The sequence below is a fragment of the Podarcis erhardii genome (genome assembly GCF_964252035.2).
Source record: "Podarcis erhardii genome assembly, chromosome: 13".
Taxonomy (NCBI): Eukaryota; Metazoa; Chordata; class Lepidosauria; order Squamata; family Lacertidae; genus Podarcis; species Podarcis erhardii.
The window spans coordinates 23,404,954-23,425,877 of NC_138502.1; the positions used below are offsets into that span (position 1 = coordinate 23,404,954).

The 20,924-nt window shown below is 42.6% G+C and overlaps 3 protein-coding genes across 4 annotated transcripts in view; all 3 read right to left on the minus strand.

Annotated features, from left to right (window-relative positions):
* The window catches only part of LOC309327488 (olfactory receptor 14A16-like), a 287,993-nt gene that overhangs the window by 64,989 nt on the left and 202,080 nt on the right, over positions 1 to 20,924 (minus strand). The gene's annotated exons all lie outside the window — the stretch shown is intronic.
* LOC309327487 (olfactory receptor 6M1-like) lies at positions 1,145 to 2,101 on the minus strand (the record flags this gene model as incomplete). The annotated part of the gene is made up of 1 exon (XM_081836786.1): positions 1,145 to 2,101. One exon carries the CDS (start codon positions 2,099 to 2,101, stop codon positions 1,145 to 1,147), a length of 957 nt encoding a protein of 318 aa, XP_081692912.1.
* Positions 18,383 to 20,660, minus strand: LOC309327558 (putative CENPB DNA-binding domain-containing protein 1). Its single transcript, XM_081836858.1, has 2 exons — positions 19,723 to 20,660; positions 18,383 to 18,819 (listed from the first exon to the last, which is right to left on the minus strand). The coding sequence occupies exons 1-2, from the start codon at positions 20,203 to 20,205 to the stop codon at positions 18,526 to 18,528; spliced, it is 777 nt and encodes a 258-aa protein (XP_081692984.1). The 5' UTR covers positions 20,206 to 20,660; the 3' UTR covers positions 18,383 to 18,525.

Sequence of the window (20,924 nt, forward strand, 5' to 3'; positions counted from 1 at the left end):
TGAGCACATTGTGGTCTTCTTATTCTCTTACCTTTTTAGAGAGCAGCACTGAGCTTCCCCAAATACCCAAGTTATTGCTTTCAGGATTTTTGCCTTGGACCTCAAGGGATTTCATTAACAAGTGCATATATTTTTAAAGGTCCCCTCTCCCATTGTATTTTATGATAATTCTCAGGTGTGGTGATATGAACTTCCTGTGAGAATGTGCAGAGCCACACACTTGCACCTCAATGAGTTTTGACAGAATATAAGGCTCTTCTAAAATTAGGGATACTTCTTTGGCAGCTCCACACCTATACAGAATATATCAGTGCCACGATTTAATTTATTGGCTCAGTCCACAAATCATTACATCTTTCCTTCATTACCACTGACACCCTTCTTGTTGGTTACCCACTCCAGTAAGCTCTAGCCAGCATGTCCAATGGACAGAGAGTTGGAGCCCATCAACATATACAAGGATACTGAGTTGGGAAAATAAGACTATACCCACAAAACTGTGCAAAATACAATTTTGTTTCCTCAACTGAGAGGAAGTTATGTCTGTTGTTTCCCTCTGCAGGAGCTTTGCTATGGGTTTAAATAAGGAGGTCCAAGTTCACCCCAGGTTTTGTTCCTGTCTCTTGATTTGGCCTTGAGGTTGCAAAAGATCACGATACTTTAAGGCTTTTACTTTTATTTAAAACACTTATAATTAGCACCAAAATGAAGAGCTGGTGTATAACTCTAGTAAATAAAAAAGACTTAGATTAAAATATGCCCCCCAACCCTCCCCTTTAAATCACAAAAGACATGAGTCAGTCAAATTTAGCCACTTTAATACCATTGAAGCAGAGGAGTAAAAGCACCTCTTTATTTATTCCTTTTTTGAACAAAAATATTCACTTTCACTTCTTCCAGGTTACACACAGAATGGGAAGGCACACAAATATGGTAATAACTACATTTTATCTTTGCAACAACCTTCAGAAGTAGGCAAGAGTAACAGAAATTAAGGAACCCAAGTTAGTTCTCTGTCTAGGTGGAGATTTGAATCTGGTATTCATGGCCTATGTCCAACATACTACAAGCTGTCTTATACTGACTCTCTCCCATTTAAATAAAAGAATCCTAAAACTCCAATTGATGGAATATCCTGTAACATTCATTTCTTAAGAAACATTATGATTTTACTGAATGAAAGTTTCAGGCAATCCTTCACCTTCTCATTCCTGAGACAATATATGAAAGGGTTTAGCATGGGTGTCACTATTGTGTTCAGTACTGTGCCTATTTTGTTGAAATCCAGAACGTTCCCTTTGGTTGGTCGGACATAAATGACAATTGAGCTCCCATAATACAATGATACCACAGTGATATGAGAAACACAGGTTGAGAAAGCTTTCTTTCGACCTTGTGTTGATGGTATCTTCAATACAGCAACAATAATATAAATATAGGACACAACTGTTATAAGAAGTGAACCCAGAAGCAATATGCAAGATGTCCCAAAATCAACCTTTTCAGCCAATGATGTGTCAGCACAGACAAGCTTGAGCAAGGGGGCACTGTCACAGAAGAAGTGGTTGACTATATTTGGGCCACAGAATGGAAGGCCAGCTGTTACAATGCTGGGAACTAGAATAATCAGAAAGCCACCAATCCATGATCCCAAAAGGAGCTGGAAACAGGCATTTCTGTTCATGATGGATGCATAGCGCAATGGGTAGCATATTGCAACGTAGCGATCAAATGACATTACAGCCAGAATGAAGAATTCAGTTGAGCCCATGAGGAAATAGAAGAATGACTGAGTAAGGCAGCCTACAAAGGAGATGGTCTTCTTCCCCGTGATAAAATTTATTAGCATTTTAGGCATGACAGCTGATGTGATTATGAGTTCCAGGAATGAAAGGTTAATCAAGAAAATATACATAGGCAATTGAAGCTGGTGATTGGCCAGGACTAGTGCAATTAATGTAACATTACCGGTAATGGTCAATGCATATATAATCAGGAAGGTAATGAAGATCAGAATCTCAACAGAGTGGATTGTCTCAAATCCCAAAAGGATGAACTCAGTCACAATAGTCTTATTATATTTCTCCATATTTACATGCATTCTATTCTACAATATAATATATTCTAATATATTCTACAATATATTAGGAAAAGAAAGGAAAAGAAAGAAGCAGAGTTGTTCACTAGGCATGTGCAGCAACCACAAGATTCACTCTTAATCCATATTTATAGCATTTGGAAGCAGCCTGATTGGTGCTGCATCCAAAACAGTTCTGATTCTGTGTTCTGCTTTGATTTGTTATTTGGAGCAAAATCTTATATGAAATATGAAGCTCTGTTTTGCTCCCATTGAGTATAATGGAAAATCTCCCACCAGGAATCAGCCCCTACCCTCTCTTCAACATTCCTTCCCCATTTGATTTCTGGGTGTTTTCTCAGTCAGCTTCTTTGTATCTCAGAAGAGAAATGAAGTTGTCATTATTGAATGTCGAATCAGGAACTCAATGCCAAATTTGATGAAACAACCAAATTTTTTGAACCAATGTCCTTCTCATGTCCTTATGAGGGGGTCAGCTGATATATTTTTGAAACCAATTCTTAACTGTTGATGGATGATCTTGTACATTGGATCTGTAGCAGGTGGATTTCTTGGAAATTACAAAATTAAGGAAACATTTTTTTAAAAAAATCATGTTTTATTTATAATGCATTTCTAACTCAAGAACAGAAAGTTTTCTTATGTTTCAAATTGATGATTTGGGCCATCAAAGAGATACATGTGTTAGTTAAAGGGTATGAGAAAACCCAGGGGGTAATTTTAGATTCTGGATGTAGTGCTATTATGAGGTCCTCATTAAATTATCAGGAATGTTACTTCAGTTGTGAAACACCATATTAATATTATTTTCTCTTCCCTCTCCCTACAGCATTCTGCTTAATTCCTGATGAGTTATTGAATGGAGCAATACAGCCAGGACCAGTGGAGTCTAAAACTCCACTTGCCAAAGAAATAATATTTATGTACTAAATGTTTTACAACCCAGACCTAAACATGTATACAAAAGCTATGTTGCCCCAGCCTCATGGTTAAAGTGGCAGTGGTGGTGGTGGTGGTGGTGGGGGAATAATTCAGTTCATGTTCAAAGCAAATGTACCTAATTCACATTTCCAAAACTATATGAAAACTGAAACACAGCCATCCTTCATAATTCACATGTTTTTGAATTTCACAGTGCAGTTAATCAGTCAAGTATCATTAGCAAAAAAAGAAGTATTTACTAAGGTAAATAGTGCATGAAAATGCATATATTAGTGAAAATAGCATTAAATACATTATAAAAGAAGCATATTGAGCAAAGTTTCACATAAAATTGTTTATATTAGGAGAAATGGACACTAAAGTGGTGATAAAATTTCATGAGATCTTTTTAAATAGAAACTGATGCAGAAACATGGAGAACTGAGAAAGTGAGGGAAACCAAAATTGGTCTATGAAACTACATTTGGGCAGAGCTTGTGTATCCAATCTCAGGCTCCTCTTTTCTAACATAGCAATTATCAGCCTACCTCTAATAACTCCGCATAAATCTCTAAAAGTCATCGGATGATACAGAAAGAGATCATATTCCAATAGCAGGATTTATGATGCTTACCTTTACAAATCCCAGCAGGAAAAAAGTGGAGGGACAAACAGTGAGAGCCTTATTTTTGGATATTCCAAATATGTCCCTGCAGAAGTTCTAACAGAAGGAGAATATCAGATTAATGGAACCAAATGCTCCCTATACCCAATAATTTGGAAACTTCTCTGTATTTCTCATCAAGTTTTCTTTAATTGTGTGTGTGTGTGTATTGTGGATATTCAGTGTGTTAATTATTTCAAAAGTTATACTACTATTTAATGATTCAAGCCAAATTAATGCTAATGATGATGATAAAAATGTACACTACAATGCCTGCTTGTTTCTATTCAACTTCATCCATAGAAAGACAACATTGGCCCATATTTCAAGATACTCTGAGTCTGCAAAGAGGATGAAAGGATAGCACGTTTCCTTATATTATCACTGACAAATCCAAAGTATTAATTATTCCATCTTCTAAAATCATGCAATGAACCTCTGGGAAGCAATTAAAAAACTGCTATCCAGAGATTAAGAATTTCATATTCTTTTTTTAAAGTACAAAATGTATAATTATTATGGATTGAATCAAGATTAAGGGCTCTTCCACTCGACCTGTGCGTAGAATTATGGGTCTGAGTAGTTTCCCTCTTGCTCCACAAAAAACCCATTATTTAGCTCTAAACTGGAGCAACCCTCAATCTGGAGAAACTCCAAAATGCTGTTTGCTCTGCTTGAGCACTAAGAAGTGGTTTTCCCCCAGTGTCTGCCCCAATCAGCAGTCTAGCTGCTGCATTAAGCACCAGCTGGAGCTTCCAGAACAAGCCCATGAGCAACCTCACACAAAGTGCAGTATAAATTTGCAAATACATCACATGGGTTTCATTAACTATAATGTGAACAGATAAATATACCAGGAGGGGACTGAATTTTTGAAACTGAAAGTTCAGACCTGAATATTAGAAGGGGTTGATAGGTTGGCTGGAATGAGAGTTTCAAATCAATACCCTTCTATTGCACTTCAAGGGGGCAAGCAAATTTTTGTAAACCAAGCCAGTGTGGTTGCCATTTTCTGCTCTATTCCAAGGAGATGTTTGAAAATATATTATGATCATCCCAATGAAAATGATGGCAATCTGCCCAATGGAAATAAGGTTTGACTCCGACAACATTGAAATTTGACTTTTGTCTCAAACAGGAGCCAATCTCTGATTTTTTGTGTGATATGATATCAGTCCTGCAATGAACAGAAAGTCAACTAATAAGAGGTTACACTTAGGATTAATAACTCTTTTTTTCAATTAGGACCTTTCTTGTGTTCAGATCAGATCTCACAACAATGATGTAGCATTTTGGAAGAAATATGCAAAGGAAGAGGCCAGTGTTGGAGGCCAAGATGGCAAAAACTTCCACAGCCACTATGTATTTCCCCTTGGTGCTCAGATAACCCGGAATGAAGGAGATCCAAACACTGCAAAACACCAGCATGCTGAAAGTGATGAACTTGGCTTCATTGAATGTATCTGGCAGTTTCCTGGCCAGGAAGGCTACTGTGAAGCTGATCATGGCCAGAAAGCCCAAGTAGCCCAAGACACAGTAGAACATGGTGATGGAACCTTCATTACATTCCAATATAATATGTCCAGCCTGTGAGTGCATGTCAGCTTTGGGGAAGGGAGGAGAAGTTAACAGCCACACAATGCAAATACCCACTTGAATGAGTGAGCAGAAAAAAACAATGGAGGTGGCTACTTTCTGCCCTAGCCATTTCCTCATGCTGTTGCCTGGCTTTGTGGCCAGGAAGGCCAGGACCACCATGATGGTTTTTGCCAACACACAAGAAACTACAGCAGAGAAAATGATGCCAAATGCTGTTTGCCGGAGCAAGCAGCCCAGCTTCCCAGGCTTGCCAATGAAGAGAAGGGAAGAAAGGTAGCAAAGCAAGATGGAGGCAAGCAGAAAACAGGTGAGGTTCCGGTTGTTGGCTTTGACAATAGGGGTAGTCCAGTTTTTTAGGAAAATGTGCATTACCAAAACTGTTAATGCAGCAAAAAAGATAGCAAGGACAACCAAGACAATGCCCAAGGGCTCCTGATAGGCAAGGAAGCTCAGAACCTTTTGAATACATTTGTTTTTGTTCCTATTTGGATATTGATCTTCTGGGCATTTGAGACAATGAACTGCATCTGAAAGGGATCAAGAAAGTATCAGTAAGTGTTTTCATTGCTATGCCTCTATTAGTTTGCATAAAGCTGAAGGTGTGTCAATTTAATGCTAGATAATAATGACTCCCTGTTTCACATCTAACTGAAAGCAGATGCTCCCAACCAACATTATACAAACTTTGCCTAGTGGTAAGTCCCCAAAACATATCCATGGATAGGATAGAACTCTGAATATCCATGGATAGGATAGAACATTTAGTCACTAGTGGGCATAAGTGTACCTAAATATGTGCGGTCAATTTCTTTGAAGATATTTCCCTTTTGTGTACATATTTAATTGCACTCAGCTCATGTAATTATAGAATTTAATTTATAGTATTGTAGAGACAGAAAGAACCATGAGGATCATCTAGTCCAACCCCCTGCAATGCAGGAATCTCAACTCAAGCATCCATGACAGATGACCAACCAATCTCTGCATAAAAACCTCCAAGGAACGAGAGTCCACCACCTCCCAAGAGAGTTCATTCCACTGTCAGACAGCTTGTTTAGCTGGAATCTCTTTTCATGTAACTCAAAGACATTGGTTTGGGTACTTCCCTCTGGGAAAGGAGAAAACAACCTTGCTGCTGCTTCCATGTTACAGCCCTTTAGATATTTGAAGTTGGCTATTGTATCTCCTCTCAGTCTGTATATCACCTACCTGTCTCATTAGAAAACATGTCTTCTGGGCATGGATTACAGCCATAACAACAACTTGGTTTGCCTTCTTGAACCATCCTTTGCTGTCCATGGTGACAGCTCTCAACACACCTAGAACTTGGTGGTAACTAATGATTAGAAAACGGATATTATGTCACATCCAAATTTTCATACAAATACAGCTATATTTCTATTCTACCTGATAACCCAAGAACTTCTTGGGTACTTGACAATACATTTTCAGTGGAAATATCAGTGGGGATGGACAAACAACCACCAATGGCTCAGGGATTTATATGATGATTGAAGAGTAATTTCAGGAGGATGGACAAATCTTGGGGTTTCTTGCAGTCTCAACTACAATAGAGTGTTTGTGTACACAGTCATGTTTTCACACTGCGCTTGACTCTGAGAGCAACAGGACATCATCAAGTCCCATTGCTCTATTTAAAGCACACAGAAGAAAGAAGCCCAGCTCACTCATGGCTCCTATGAGCAAGCAGGTAGAAACAAATAATCATAATCATAATCATAATAAAAGTACAAGGCAAGCGAAGAAGCTCGTGGACTAGCTCATAAAGGGACTCGTGGGACTGCAGATTTATAGGATTCATGATCTGTTTTGGTTCATGATCCACCCAGATTGAATCAACTGAGTCCACTCTGAAATCCAAGTTCTGTGGGTTTCTGCTCTGTCCCTACTTCCAAGAACATTAATCTTACCTCTAAGATCCATGGGCAACAGTACTGCAGCATCTGGACAGTAACATATTTTTATTCAGTTGTGACTATAAGCTGCTAAGTATTTTCCTACCTGTTTAAGTCTGTCGTTCCACACAACGTCTATCCCAGTGAGGGTGAACTCATGGTTTGGGGAAATACTTGCAAACTTGGGTTTAATGACAGAGAAATTGGGGTAAATGATCCAGTTGATGATATCATAGCCAGCCGAAACTTCTCCATATTCAATCAATACTTCATGCCCTGCACCATTGTTAAAATGGATGTTTTTCAGTATGGAATTCAGCTGAATTGGAAGAAAATAGAAGAAACAAATTCTGAAATTGTCCATTATTTATTTTGCAATTCTGTCTTGGGAGCAAGTCTCATTGAACTCAACAGGACTTATATCTGCATAGACAGATAGAACATATTGAAAGAGCAACCAGAACCCTGCAGGATTTATGACTTAGCTCAACAGCTGTTGCACAAAGGCATCAATCCTGCAGGGTGCTGCTTCAAGGAAGTGGTATCAGGCAGGAAGGAAAGTCAGGGCTCCTACCTTCTCTTGGGAAGATTCAGCTAGTGGTAAGGTATGTTATGTATGGTAAGGTATACCATGGCTGTCACAAACCAACTCAACCAGTGCCTCCAAATAGACACAATTTGGCGCAGGGATCAGCCAAATCCAATGCATAGTAGGAATAAATCTTCATTCCTTTATGCCATAATAGTTCTGTTCCCTTTTCAGGAAATGGCATCTTAAGAGAGCCAGTGTGGTGTAGTGGCTAAGAGCAGTAGACTCATAATCTGGTGAACCGGGTTCAGTTCCCTGCTCCTCCACATGCAGCTGCTGGGTGACCTTGGGCTAGCCACACTTCTCTGAAGTCTCTCAGCCTCACTCACCTCAAAGAGTGTTTATTGTGGGGGAGGAAAGGAAAGGAGATTGATAGCCGCTTTGAGACTCCTTAGGATAGTGATAGGGATGCAGGTAGTGCTATGGGTTAAACCACAGAGCTTAGGACTTGCCAATCAGAAGGTCAGCGGTTCGAATCCCCGTGACAGGGTGAGCTCCCATTGCTTGGTCCCTGCTCCTGCCAACCTAGCAGTTTGAAAGCACGTCAAAGTGCAAGTAGATAAATAGGTACCACTCCGGTGGGAAGGTAAAAAGTGTTTCCTGCTCTGATTCGCCAGAAGCGGCTTAGTCATGCTGGCCACATGACCCGGAAGCTTTAGGCCGGTTCCCTCGGCCAATAAAGCGAGATGAGTGCCGCAACCCCAGAATCGGTAACGACTGGACCTAATGGTCAGGGGTCCCTTTACCTTTACCTTTATAGGGTAGTGATAAAGCAGGATACCAAATCCAAACTCCTCCTCCTCCTCTTCTACTTTTTCTTCAAAGTCTACTCTGCACATGAATACAGCATACCAGACTTCCCTAATTCTCTTATAAACTCACCAGCATACAAAACATTGACATATTTGTTTATTTGTATTTGATTCTCTAAGTAAATAGTTTTCCTCATTAGACATCATGTCAAGCTCATAGACTTTATTATGGCAATGTATTTACCTGCCATGATGGAATATTCAGCTGTTCAATTCTGTCTCTTCTTGGTCTTGACTCATAGATGGCATGTAAAGCATGGGCTACAGCATAGGCAGCATTGTAGATACCATAGGTCTCACCAGTCATATCCATATCAAATGTATACTCAGACAGATATTCCAGTTTCTCTTTGCCTGTGCACATATTACTTTGTGAACAACGTGAAAAGCTGTCTTCATAAAAATAACAAACGAAAGCAGTTGACCAGAAATCCATGAAAAAGCGAATCACTGGCTTATCAGACATAAAGCTCCCAAGAAACTCATGGAAACCTGGCACAGGCTTTTTGTGGACTGAAAAAGAAAAAGCACCACTGTACGTTTCTGGAGGTGTTACAAATAAACCAATATGCTGTTTGAAATCCCACCGAGCAGTTATGATCCAAACTTTCCCAGGATTGATCTCCCAATTTTGTCCCATGAGGTTTTGTAATCCACTCATCGAATTATAGTCTCCACTGACTATTACCACGTTTATCTCACTTAAGAAAAGTTCTGTATATAACTTTGACATATAGTTGCGATAAGTTTCATGCCACACATATTTTGATTCTCCTACTTTATACTGGTGGGCAACACAAATGCCATACTGCAGAAGCAGAGATGTCAGGATCTGACCAAAGCTTTCTCCATCATCATCATTTGAAACAATGAGCCCAACCCATGTCCATCTGAAATGCAAAAGTAGCTGAGTAATTCCAATGGGTTGAAGAGTTTCTCTTGGTGACATTCGATACAAAAATGGGAAATTTGTTGTACCTCTAAGTGTAGACTCATACGCACCATAGTTAAACTGATGGAGAAAAAACAGTGCTGATGAGAGCAAAGAAATAGCACATGTCTGAGCTGTTGTTGGGAGCTCCTAGAATCTAATTATACTATTAACTTTCAATATATGAAATGCATAATTTCCTCCCACTGCATAACTAATGTTAGCAAGTAATTTTGGCATAATACTTCCCAGCCAGCATAATCATGAAGTGGTGGAAACTTAAATTTCTGCAAAAAATATATATATTAAAAAGTTTCAATGCTTTAAACAAAATGAATGGATTAAGTGTGGAATCCCACACATACTCACTGGGGAGTTAGGCCCCTTGAATTCAATAAGACTTGCTTTTATAAAGACATGGGTTTGCATTTCAGGATCGAGGGTGGGTGGGTAATTTCAACTTTCTCCTCCAAACCAAGACAAAGTGTATAGCCTCAATTTATTTTAATTACATGTTGTGATAGCTCACTCAGTAGAGCATGAGACTCTTATTCTATGTTTAATAATTCTTTATATTAAATTTCCATGTTCTGAGATTACAGAGGTGAATTCAATTAGCTCAGTAGATAACCAAGAAGAAATGGGTGCCACCCAAAGAAAAATACACACATACCTGTGGAATCTTGAAGACACTTGAGACTGTTGCCACCTCGTAGGCATTTTTTGCATTGAGACCAGCAATGACAGCAAACACATCCTCATTCATATATTTCCTATTAGGTCCATTCTTTTGCACATTTTCTTGTTGTGTGAATAGTAGGTCCAGCATGATATCATATGTCATCTTTTCATCATAAAGGTTGTCATACATATGGGAACCCAGAGTAATATTGGGCAAAAGCTTTGGGTTCTTATTGATCTCATGAACAGCAAACAACAAACCGAGAGCATGCTGATAATTACTCAGCACTGAACTACAATGAGATTGACAGAAAGTCAAACTTACTTTTATCAAATATATGTTTCCTGCACATTCATTTCTGGATTGAGAAAGGGAGGTGAAATGCCTCAGGGAAATATGAACTAGGCAAAAGAAAAGCGGCCTCTGACAGTACAAGAAGATCTGTGACATAAATTGTGAGTGAACCAGCATTGGTTAACTTATATCACATGTCTGTGAATTAAAAAGATGTACCACTGCCCATCAAACATCAGTGGTTTGAAATTGGTCAGAATGGGTAGACTCCAGAAGTAATATAAATCCCACCTTCCTCCTGATCTCAGAAAAAGAGACATTAAAGAAAATTTTCAAAATCTAACTGATTAAAATTAAACATTGCTTAACCCAGCTCTATTGAAATAACTGACATGTTAGATTTTTCTAATTTAGGACATTTCCAGACTGTCGCTATATCAGATGAGATTCAATAACATCCTGGCAAAATAAACCTGAGCAATTGGAGTTAATTTGGAGCTTTTGCAATCCAGATCTACTTCAGCAAAAGATCAGACTTTTTGTGATAAGTGAAGTGAATGTGAAAATGTACTGAAAAGTGTAGGATAACATCTCTTTGCCTCAAACAAATAAATGTGAATGTATGGATTCTCAAGATGAACAAATCATGAATATTCATTAAACAGGGGCTTCTGGAAGCCACTGGCCTGGATCTCACCCCCCTCCCCCAGCATTTAAGGCATTGAGTTAAAGATAGCAGAATTCACTTCTGTTGAGATACACTTCCTGCTAATAAGCTACAAAGAACTTACGTATATATTTCATGACTTCTACGAGGAGGTTCATTCCAGTTTCTCTCAGGATACTGGGGATATACCAAAGAGAATATCCCACCAATTATGGCTTCTCCTGGTTGATACAAATTGTCTTGGACACTAATAGTATTACTAGGCTTCCATTTGGTATCCTTGGACACAAGAGAAGGGAGCAGCAGCAGCAAAAATAACAGGATGAGTAACCACCTGATTGAAAACCCATCTCTCTCTATCCCAAAGCTGCAAACTGGCATTCTTCACAAGACTCCCAACTATAATTGTTCTAAGACTTACCCACAGAATCTAAATTGTTCTGTTAAATAGCAAAGCAGATATAACAAATTATGGTTAACTACCCCATCTCTTTGATTGATCAACACCCAGTTCTCATGACACAGCACAGGACGGAGTGTTTCTTATCTGAATTTTTGTTGATGATGTTACTGTCTCTCCATGAAATGGGGGTTGAGGAAATGATAGTGATTTTACTAATTATAGAGTTCGTGAACAGTTCCTGGTGTGAGAACTGTATGTCTATGTAATTAAAAAAAGCCATATTGGTAACACCTGCTCCCTACTATAAAAAGTTATATCCTTTGAAACATCTGTGTATTACAAGTGCGTAGAACTAGTGAACCTTCAAAGGCTGCTGGACTCCAGCCCACATCAGTTCTAGCCAGGTATTGGCTAGATGTAGTCCAAAGGGTTGGAAGTTGGACACACACTTTTGTTTTATATATATATATATATATATATATATATATATATATATATATATATATAACAGTTTTTGAATACAAATGCATAAATAATAAACAACATTACTTATATCATAGCGTAGTTTCATCACTTCTTTGGACTCCCTCACGTCTCCCGCTCCCACTTACAACGTTAAAATTTTTTTCCAAGCAAATTATCAACTTGTTTACAATTTTATATCCGCTCATTTAAATAGAATCTAACAGTTCTCCAGCAAATTTGTTTTTCTTAATCTCACTTATTGTCAAATTCAGATCTAATTCAGTGGTGGACAATTATTTATGATCTAGCATCCTTCTTAACATTCAACCAAATTACAATATTTTTGTAAATAAATCTTAAATTTCTTCCAGTCTTCTTCAACCCTCTCTTCTCCCAGGTCTCGGATTCTGACAGTCATCTCGGCCAGTTGCATATAGTCCATCAGCTGCATCTGCCACTCTTCCAGTGTGGGTAGATCTTGAGTTTTCCAGTTCTTAGCGATGAGTATCCTTGCTGCCATTGTTGCATACATAAAAAATGTTCGGTCCTTCTTTAACACCTTCTGGCCGACAATACCCAGGAGGAAGGCCTCTGGTTTCTTAGTAAAGGTATACTTGAATACCTTTTTCAACTCATTGTATATCATTTCCCAGAAGGCCTTCACTTTAGGGCAGGTCCACCAGAGGTGAAAGAATGTTCCTTCATTTTCTTTACATTTCCAACATTTATTATCAGACAAATGGTATATTTTGGCAAGTTTAACTGGGGTCATGTACCATCTATATATCATTTTCATTACATTTTCCTTCAGAGCATTACATGCAGTGAAGTTCAGCCCAGTGGTCCACAACCTTTCCCAGTCCTCAAACTGAACTTCACTGCATGTAATGCTCTGAAGGAGACCCAAAGACCCAATATGGAGGCCAAATGGCCAAAATATTGGGAAATATTAGAAAAATTGTCTCCTTGTCATACCATAAGTATGCATGCCAACCAAAAGCATTGTTAAAACCTTTCAGGTCCAGTACATCAGTGTCCTCAAGAAGTAGCCAGTCTTTTAGCCAGCAGAAAGCTGCGGCTTCATAGTACAGCTTTAAGTCTGGCAGGGCAAAGCCCCCTCTTTCTTTCGCATCAGTTAATATCTTAAACTTAATTCTGGGCTTTTTGCCCTGCCAGACAAATTTAGAGATATCTCTCTGCCACTTCCGGAAGCACTCCGTCTTGTCCACAATCTGCAGTGTTTGAAACAAAAACAACATCTTTGGCAATACATTCATCTTAATAGCAGCAATTCGGCCTAACAAAGAAAGCTTCAATTTTGTCCAACTGTCCAAGTCTCTCTTAATTTCAGACCAACATTTTTCATAGTTATCCTTAAATAGACTCAGATTTTTTGCTGTTATATTTACCCCTAGGTACTTTACTTTTTTAACCACAGTTAGTTCTGTTTCTCTCTGAAACCGTTCTGACTCTGTATCTGTCAAATTTTTCCCCAACACCTTAGTTTTCTTACAGATAGGTAGCCGTGTTGGTCTGCCATAGTCAAAACAAAACAAATTCCTTCCAGTAGCACCTTAAAGACCAACTAAGTCAGTTCTTGGTATGAGCTTTCGTGTGCATGCACACTTCTTCAGATACACAGGTTGATGGACTTCCATTTCATGCGGCTCAATGTGGTGCCTTCCATAGTTCCAGTTACAGATAGGTAGCCGTGTTGGTCTGCCATAGTCAAAACAAAACAAATTCCTTCCAGTAGCACCTTAAAGACCAACTAAGTCAGTTCTTGGTATGAGCTTTCGTGTGCATGCACACTTCTTCAGATACACTTCTTCAGTGTGTATCTGAAGAAGTGTGCATGCACACGAAAGCTCATACCAAGAACTGACTTAGTTGGTCTTTAAGGTGCTACTGGAAGGAATTTGTTTTGTTTTGACCTTAGTTTTCTGTTTATTTAGTTTAAATCCCGCCACCCGACCAAAATCTTGAATCAATTGTAATACTCTTTTCGTACTAGATTCTAGCTCCTGCAATGTCAACACTAGGTCATCTGCAAAGGCTTTAAGTTTGTATTGTTTCGCTCTGACCTGAATCCCTTCCACCAACCAGTCCCCTCTAATCATATTTAAGAGCACTTCCAGAACCGAAATAAATAACAAAGGGGAAATCGGGCAGCCTTGTCGTGTTCCTTTTTCAATTTTGAACTCTTCTGTAACCACATTGTTAACTATCAATTTAGCCTTTTGTTCTGAGTATATTGCCTCAATCCCATTTTCAAAACCCCGTCCCACTCCCATTTCTTTTAAATTCCCCTTCATAAATTTCCAAGAGATATTATCAAAGGCCTTCTCCGCATCTATGAAGATTAGCACTGCTTTAGTGTTTATGTCTGTTTGCAAAAGTTCCAAGATGTCAATAATGTTTCTTGTATTAGCAAACGTATGTTGTGATGGGACAATGAGCTACTTGTGCGTAAAAGGGTTAGTCCCTCGGAGTTTGCTTAAGGTAGCAAAGCTCTGCCTTGAGCGGAGCCCTTGGACATCGCTCCGTCAGTCACTGGTAGAATCCGACAGTGGGCGCTTGCGGAAACGCTTCCAGCATAAAAGCTGCTTAACGGAAACGCGCCTCCTAGATTCCCTGCGTGACAGCTTCCGGTGAGGGGTGGGGGTCGCTAAAGGGGGCCTTGATACCTCCTCACTGTTCTCACTGGAAGTGTCCCAGAGCCTCCCCTCCGACTTCCTGTCCCTTGGAGCTCCTGCTTCCCCCCTACTGGTTCCCTCTTCTGCTGCTGAGTCTCTTCTATCCTCCTGGAGCCCTTCCGCCACCTGTTCTTCCGATGGCAGTTTCCTGACATCCACCTCCCCTCCAGGCCCCCCTCCACCCCCTCCCGCCTCCTCTTCTACAGGCGGTGAGGCTGGAAAGCCTCGGAAGGAACTCTCCTCGTCCTCAGAGGATTCAAACACTTCTAGCCACTGCCTTCCATTTCCTTCCCCGTCTTCCTCTTCTTCGTCGGAGTATGCCGCCTCCTCACCCCCTGACTCTGGGAAGCCTTCAAACACCCCTTCCTCATCAGTGGTCCCGAAGTATTCCCTCCTAAATCGCTCCACCGGCTGCGGTTTTCTTGGGAAACGCTGATGGAACGTTTCTATCAAAACCTCGTCGTGGACTTCTTCTGCCGGCACCCACGTGTTTTCTGACTCTTCCTCCCCCTCCCATTCTACCAAGTATTCCACCCGATTCCCCTTCCACCTGGAATCAATGATTCCTGCCACTTCCATGTTGCGTTCTCTCTCTTCTATGACAGGTGTTTGGGTGACCCCCCTCTCACGTTCCCCCCACTCCCGTCCCTCTCGGTACGGTGACAGTAATGATCTGTGAAATACTGGGTGCAATTTCATGTGACTGGGCAATCTGAGTTTGAATGCTACTGGGTTAACCTGTTGTATGACCTCAAAGGGTCCCAACCTTTTGGGTCTCAATTTCTTACACCCTCCCTTAAACGCAGTCCTTGGGTGGATAGCCACACCCGGTTTCCCACCCTTATGGTTTCACCTTCCCTCCTATTTCTGTCTGCTTGTTTCTTATATTCTTCTTTGGCTTTCTCCAAGTTGAGTTGGAGCTGCCGGTGGATTGCTTCCATTTCTTCCACAAAGTGTTCCGCCGCCGGTACACTCCAGTTCTCCCCTCCTTCTCCTGGGAATGCTCGAGGGTGACACCCATAATTGGCCAGAAAGGGACTCATCCCTGTGGACACGTTTTCCGCGTTGTTGTAGGCAAATTCTGCCAGAGGTAACTTACCTACCCAATCAGTTTCTCTGTCTTTTACATAACACCTCAGATATTGTTGCAAAACCCCGTTTGCCCTTTCTGCTTGCCCATTTGTTTCTGGGTGCCTGGCGGTGGAAAAACTTACCTCCACATGCAGCAAGCTCATTAGCTTCCTCCAGAACCTGGAAGTAAATTGTTTCCCTCTGTCGCTCAAAACCCTCAAGGGGGCGCCATGCAACCTGAAAATATGCTTTACAAACAACCTTGCGGTTTCTTCCGCTGTGACTGCATGTGAACAAGCTATAAAATGGCACATCTTAGTTAGTAGATCTACTACCACCATGACCGCTGTTTTCCCTTTGGATTTCGGTAGATCAGTCATGAAATCTATGGATACATCTCCCATGGCCTTTCTGGGGTGGGTAAGGGTTCTAATAACCCTGCTGGCTCCAACCTCTCTCCCTTTGCTCTTTGGCACCTGTCGCATCCCCGGACATACTCCCGCACGTCTTCCCTCACCTTGGGCCACCAAAACTCCCTGGTAACCAACCACATGGTCTTGTGCTGTCCGAAGTGCCCCGCCGTGGGGCTGTCATGCAACTGTTTGAGCACCCGCCCTCTTAGTTCCCCATCTGGTATGTAGAGTGCCCCTTTGTAATATAGTTTTCCGTTCTTTTCCTCAAAACCCCCTGTGTTCTCACCTGTCTCCCTGAGTTCCCTAAGCTTTTCTTGGGCATATTCATCGTTCTCAGTACCCTCTACCAGTTCTCTTTGCCCCACCAATGCCGCCCCACAAACCCAGTGGTCCTCAGGGATGATATGTCTTTCTTCCGCCGCTCCTTCCCCCTCTAAGTACTCAGGTTTTCTGGAGAGAGCGTCCGCTCTGACATTCTCTGCCCCCGGCACGTAGCAAATTTCAAAATTGAACTTGGAGAACTCTTGCGCCCATCTTACTTGTCTCTGGCTCAGTACTCGGGCTGTCCTCCAGTATTCTAGATTTTTGTGGTCTGTCCGCACTTGAACCTTGTGTTGCGCCCCGATCAACAGGTGTCGCCATCTCTTGAACACTTCATGGATGGCGAGTAATTCCCTGTCGTACACGGTATAGTTCCTCTCGGATTTGTTCAACTTCCTCGAGAAGAAGGCACACAGTCTCCATTCTGACGTATCCTGTCCCGGCTGGAGGAGTACGGCGCCCACCGCTCTGTCAGATGCGTCGGTTTCCACTCTCATCGGCTGCTGCAGATCCACGTGTAAGAGTTGTTCTTCCGAAGCAAATGCCCTCTTTAAACTTTCGAATGCTCGCTGCGCTTCTTCCGTCCAGACAAATTTCTTCTTACTGCTGAGACAATCCGTGATGGGGGCCGTTAAGTGGGCAAAGTTCTTGATGAACTTCCGATAGAAGTTTCCGAACCCCAAAAACCTTTGCACATCTTTCTTAGTTTTCGGTGGTCTCCATTCCAGTACCGCTTGCACCTTGCTAGGATCCATGGCCAGCCCTTTGTCTGACAACCGGTACCCTAGGAATTCCACCTCTCTGGTGTGAAACTGACACTTCTCCAGTTTCACCCACAGCTGGTTTTCTTGCAGTTTGCTCAGTACCTCTCGTACATCTCGCACATGCTGCTCTTCATCCCCTGAGTACACTAGTACGTCATCTAAGAACGCAGCGCAGTTCTTGTAAAGCAATGGTCCTAGGACGTGATTCATGAATGATTGAAAAACGGCCGACCCCCCTGGAGGCCGAAAGGCATAACGCAGTACTCAAAGGCCCCCAAGGGGGTGAACATAGTGGTTTTCCACTCATCTCCCTTTCTCATACGTATCAGGTTATACGCCCCCCTCAGGTCCAGCTTGGTAAAAATTTTCCCTTTTCTCACCCGGGTCAGAATGTCATCGATTCTGGGCATGGGGAAAGTCACGGGTTCGGGCACTGCGTTCAGGGCCCGGAAGTCCACAACCAATCTCAGTTTATCTGTATTTTTTTTGTCCACAAAGAACACTGGGCTACCCCCCCACCGCTCGTGACTCTCTGATGAACCCACGCTTGAGGTTTTTGTCAATAAACTCCCTTAACTCCTGCATCTCCCTGTCTGACATTGCATACACCTTGCCCACTGGCAATTGTGCTCCTGGGAGTAAGTTGATTTGGCAGTCAAAGGGTCTGTGCGGGGGTAGTTTATTTGCTTCCCTTTCGCTGAAGACGTTGGCCAAATCTGCATATTGTCGTGGTACCCTTCCTTGATCTGTTGCTTCTATCTTTGCTAACGTGGCCTGGGTACCTACTTGGCCCCCCTTTTCCATGCAGTGTCCCATACAATGCGCTGACCCAAAGGAAACCACTCTCTGATGCCATCCCACGAGCGGATCATGCAGCGCTAGCCAGCTCATCCCCAAAATGATGGGCGCTCCTCCCAAAGTCGCTACAGTGGTGCCCCGCAAGACAAAATTAATTCGTTCCGCAATTTTTGTCGTCTAGCGAATTTTTCATCTTGCGAAGCACGAAATCCCATAGGAATGCATTGAAAATCAATTCATGCGTTCCTATGGTCAAAAAAAGTCCAAACAAAGCCAAATTTGGTACAACAACAGTTTATTAACTGCTCTTTAAAGTCACACATACTGTAAAGAGCAGTTCAAAAATTGAAGGGAAAATAAATTAACTTTATAAACATGACAGAAAAACATTTAAAAATCAACAAAGTGTACAGTACATTTTCTAAGACTCTGGGGGACCACTCGAAGAAGGCTCCTCTTCCACTCTTTGCTTCTTGGTCAAGAACCTGTCCATAGTCTGCTGCTTTATCCGCCTTTTCAGCAGCTCCCTGAAAGACGACATGACCCTCGTATCATAAAAGTTCCCAGCGTCATGTGCCACGTGCTTCTCATGGTGGTGTAGATCTGCAAAAGTCTGCACCTCCTTCCACTTCTGGCAAATGTCCCTCAGTCTTTCGGAGGACAGCCGTTCCTCAGTTGCTTCCTCCTCTTCCAGTGAGGCCTGCTCCTGCGCAGCCTCTGCCTGCAGTTCGACCAGCTCCACGGTGGTCAGCTCGTCGTCGTGCCCCTCCACCAGCTCGCAGACGTCCTCCTCCGTGACCTCCAGGCCCATGGTCCTCCCCAAGGCAACAATGTCCTGCACCACTGTTGACTCTGGTGCATCAGAGTCACTTGGTGCCACACAGTCCGGCCACAGGCTGCGCCAAGCGCAATTCAAATTTCTCTGGCTGATCCCTTTCCAGGCCGTGTTGACCATCTTCAAGCAGGTGACGATGTCGAAGTGGTCCTTCCAGAATCAGTCAGTCACCTCGAAGCATCGCCTGAAAAGCTCCTTGGTGTAGAGTTTTTTGAAATTGGCGATGACCTGCTGATCCATCGGCTAGAGCAGTGGCGTGGTGTTAGGCGGCAGGAACATGATGTTGATGAAGCTGAACTCCTCCAACAAGTCCACCTCAAGGCCTTTAGGATGGGCAGGAGCATTGTCCATCAGAAGCAAAGCCTTCAGCGGCAGGTCGTTGTCCAGCAGGTACTGCTTGACAGCAGGGCCAAAAGCAAGATTGACCCAGTCCACAAACAGCACACGTGTGACCCAAGCCTTGCTGTTGGATCGCCACATGACACTCAGCCGCTCCTTGTCGATCTTGTGTCTCTTGAAGGCCCGTGGGTTCTCCGAGTGGTACACCAGCAGGGGCTTGATCTTCAGGTCGCCGCTTGCGTTGGCACAGAAGAGCAGGGTCAGGAGGTCCTTCATGGGCTTGTGGCCAGGCAGCCTGGACTCCTCCTGAGTGATGAAAGTCCTTTTGGGCATCCTCTTCCAAAACAGCCCGGTCTCGTCGCAGTTGAAGACCTGCTGCGGAACGTAGCCCTCCGTCGTCACAACCTCCAGGAACTCCGCTGCAAAGTCTCCAGCCGCAGGAACATCAGAACTGGCAGCCTCTCCATGCCTGACCACGCTGTGGATGCCAGATCTTGTCTTGAACCGGTCAAACCAACCTCTGCTAGCCTTGAAGACTTCTGGCTCGGCTGAGGTTCCTGGCTGTTCCCGGATGAGGTCAGCGTGCAAGGCCTTGGCCTTCTCACAAATGACGGCCTCAGACACTGTGTCCCCTGCACGCTGCTTCTCTTCTATCCAGATGAGCAGCAACTTCTCGACCTCCTCCAGGACAGCTGGGCGGTTCTTCACGATCCTGGTGACTCCCTTGGCTGCATCAGTCGCCAGGATCTTCTCCCTCATCTTCAGGATGGTCCCGATGGTCGATGGGTTCCTGCCGTACTCCCTGGCGATGTCCGTCACACGCATTCCGCCGTCGTGCTTCCAGATGATCTCCTTCTTCATTTCCAGCGTCACCTTCTCCTTCTTCCTCTCGCCGGCCACCGCAGCAGCAGTCTTCTTGGGTCCCATGACAGCACAGCTCCTACCTTCGTAAACTCAGAAACAGAAAAAAAAATCAGTGATGTGCTTCAAACCCCAAAAATACAAAAGCAGCCAGCCACCCACCACACAGAAATTAAAACCCAGAACCAAGGCCTTGAATCCCAAGCACCCCAACCCCAAATCCAAAATCCAAAACCCCCCAAAAAAGTTTTAAAAGTTTAGCTTACCAAATGGATGAAAGAGAAGTTCTGGAAAAGCTTCAACAATCAACCACCGAAGTCCTCAGAAACCTCAAATGGCTGCAAAATAAGTTTAGGAAAAGCTTCAAAAATCACCAATGTCTTCAAAAACCTCAACTGCTCCCACAGACACGCACCACCCACCCACAACACAGAAATTGCAAACCCCTCCCCAACTGCTCCCCCAGCCCCTCCCCAACTGCTGCAAACCCCTCCCCAACTGCTTCCCCACCCAGACAAAAAAAATTTCAAAAAATAACAACATGGCCAGCACTCAGAAATTCAAACTCAGAAAGTTTTTCAAAAAAAAAACAACCTGGCCCAGTGGTCACAGAAAATCATAAAAATTCCCCAAAAAACCCCACATGGTCCCAGATTTCTGCAGAAACCTCCCCAACTGTTCCCCTAGCCAGCCAGCACTCAAAAATTCAAACTCAGAAAAAAAAATTGAAAATAAACAACCATGCCTAGTGGTCACAGAAAATCATAAAAAATCCCCAAAAAACC

What these genes read in the sequence shown, in the direction of transcription:
- LOC309327558 (XM_081836858.1), bottom strand. Translation starts at nt 20,205, where the DNA reads ATGGGACCCAAGAAGACTGCTGCTGCGGTGGCCGGCGAGAGGAAGAAG. An exon ending in GAGAGGCTGCCAGTTCTGAT is followed by an intron (nt 18,820 to 19,722) that starts GTTCCTGCGGCT and finishes CTGCAGGCAGAG; the next exon opens with GCTGCGCAGGAGCAGGCCTC.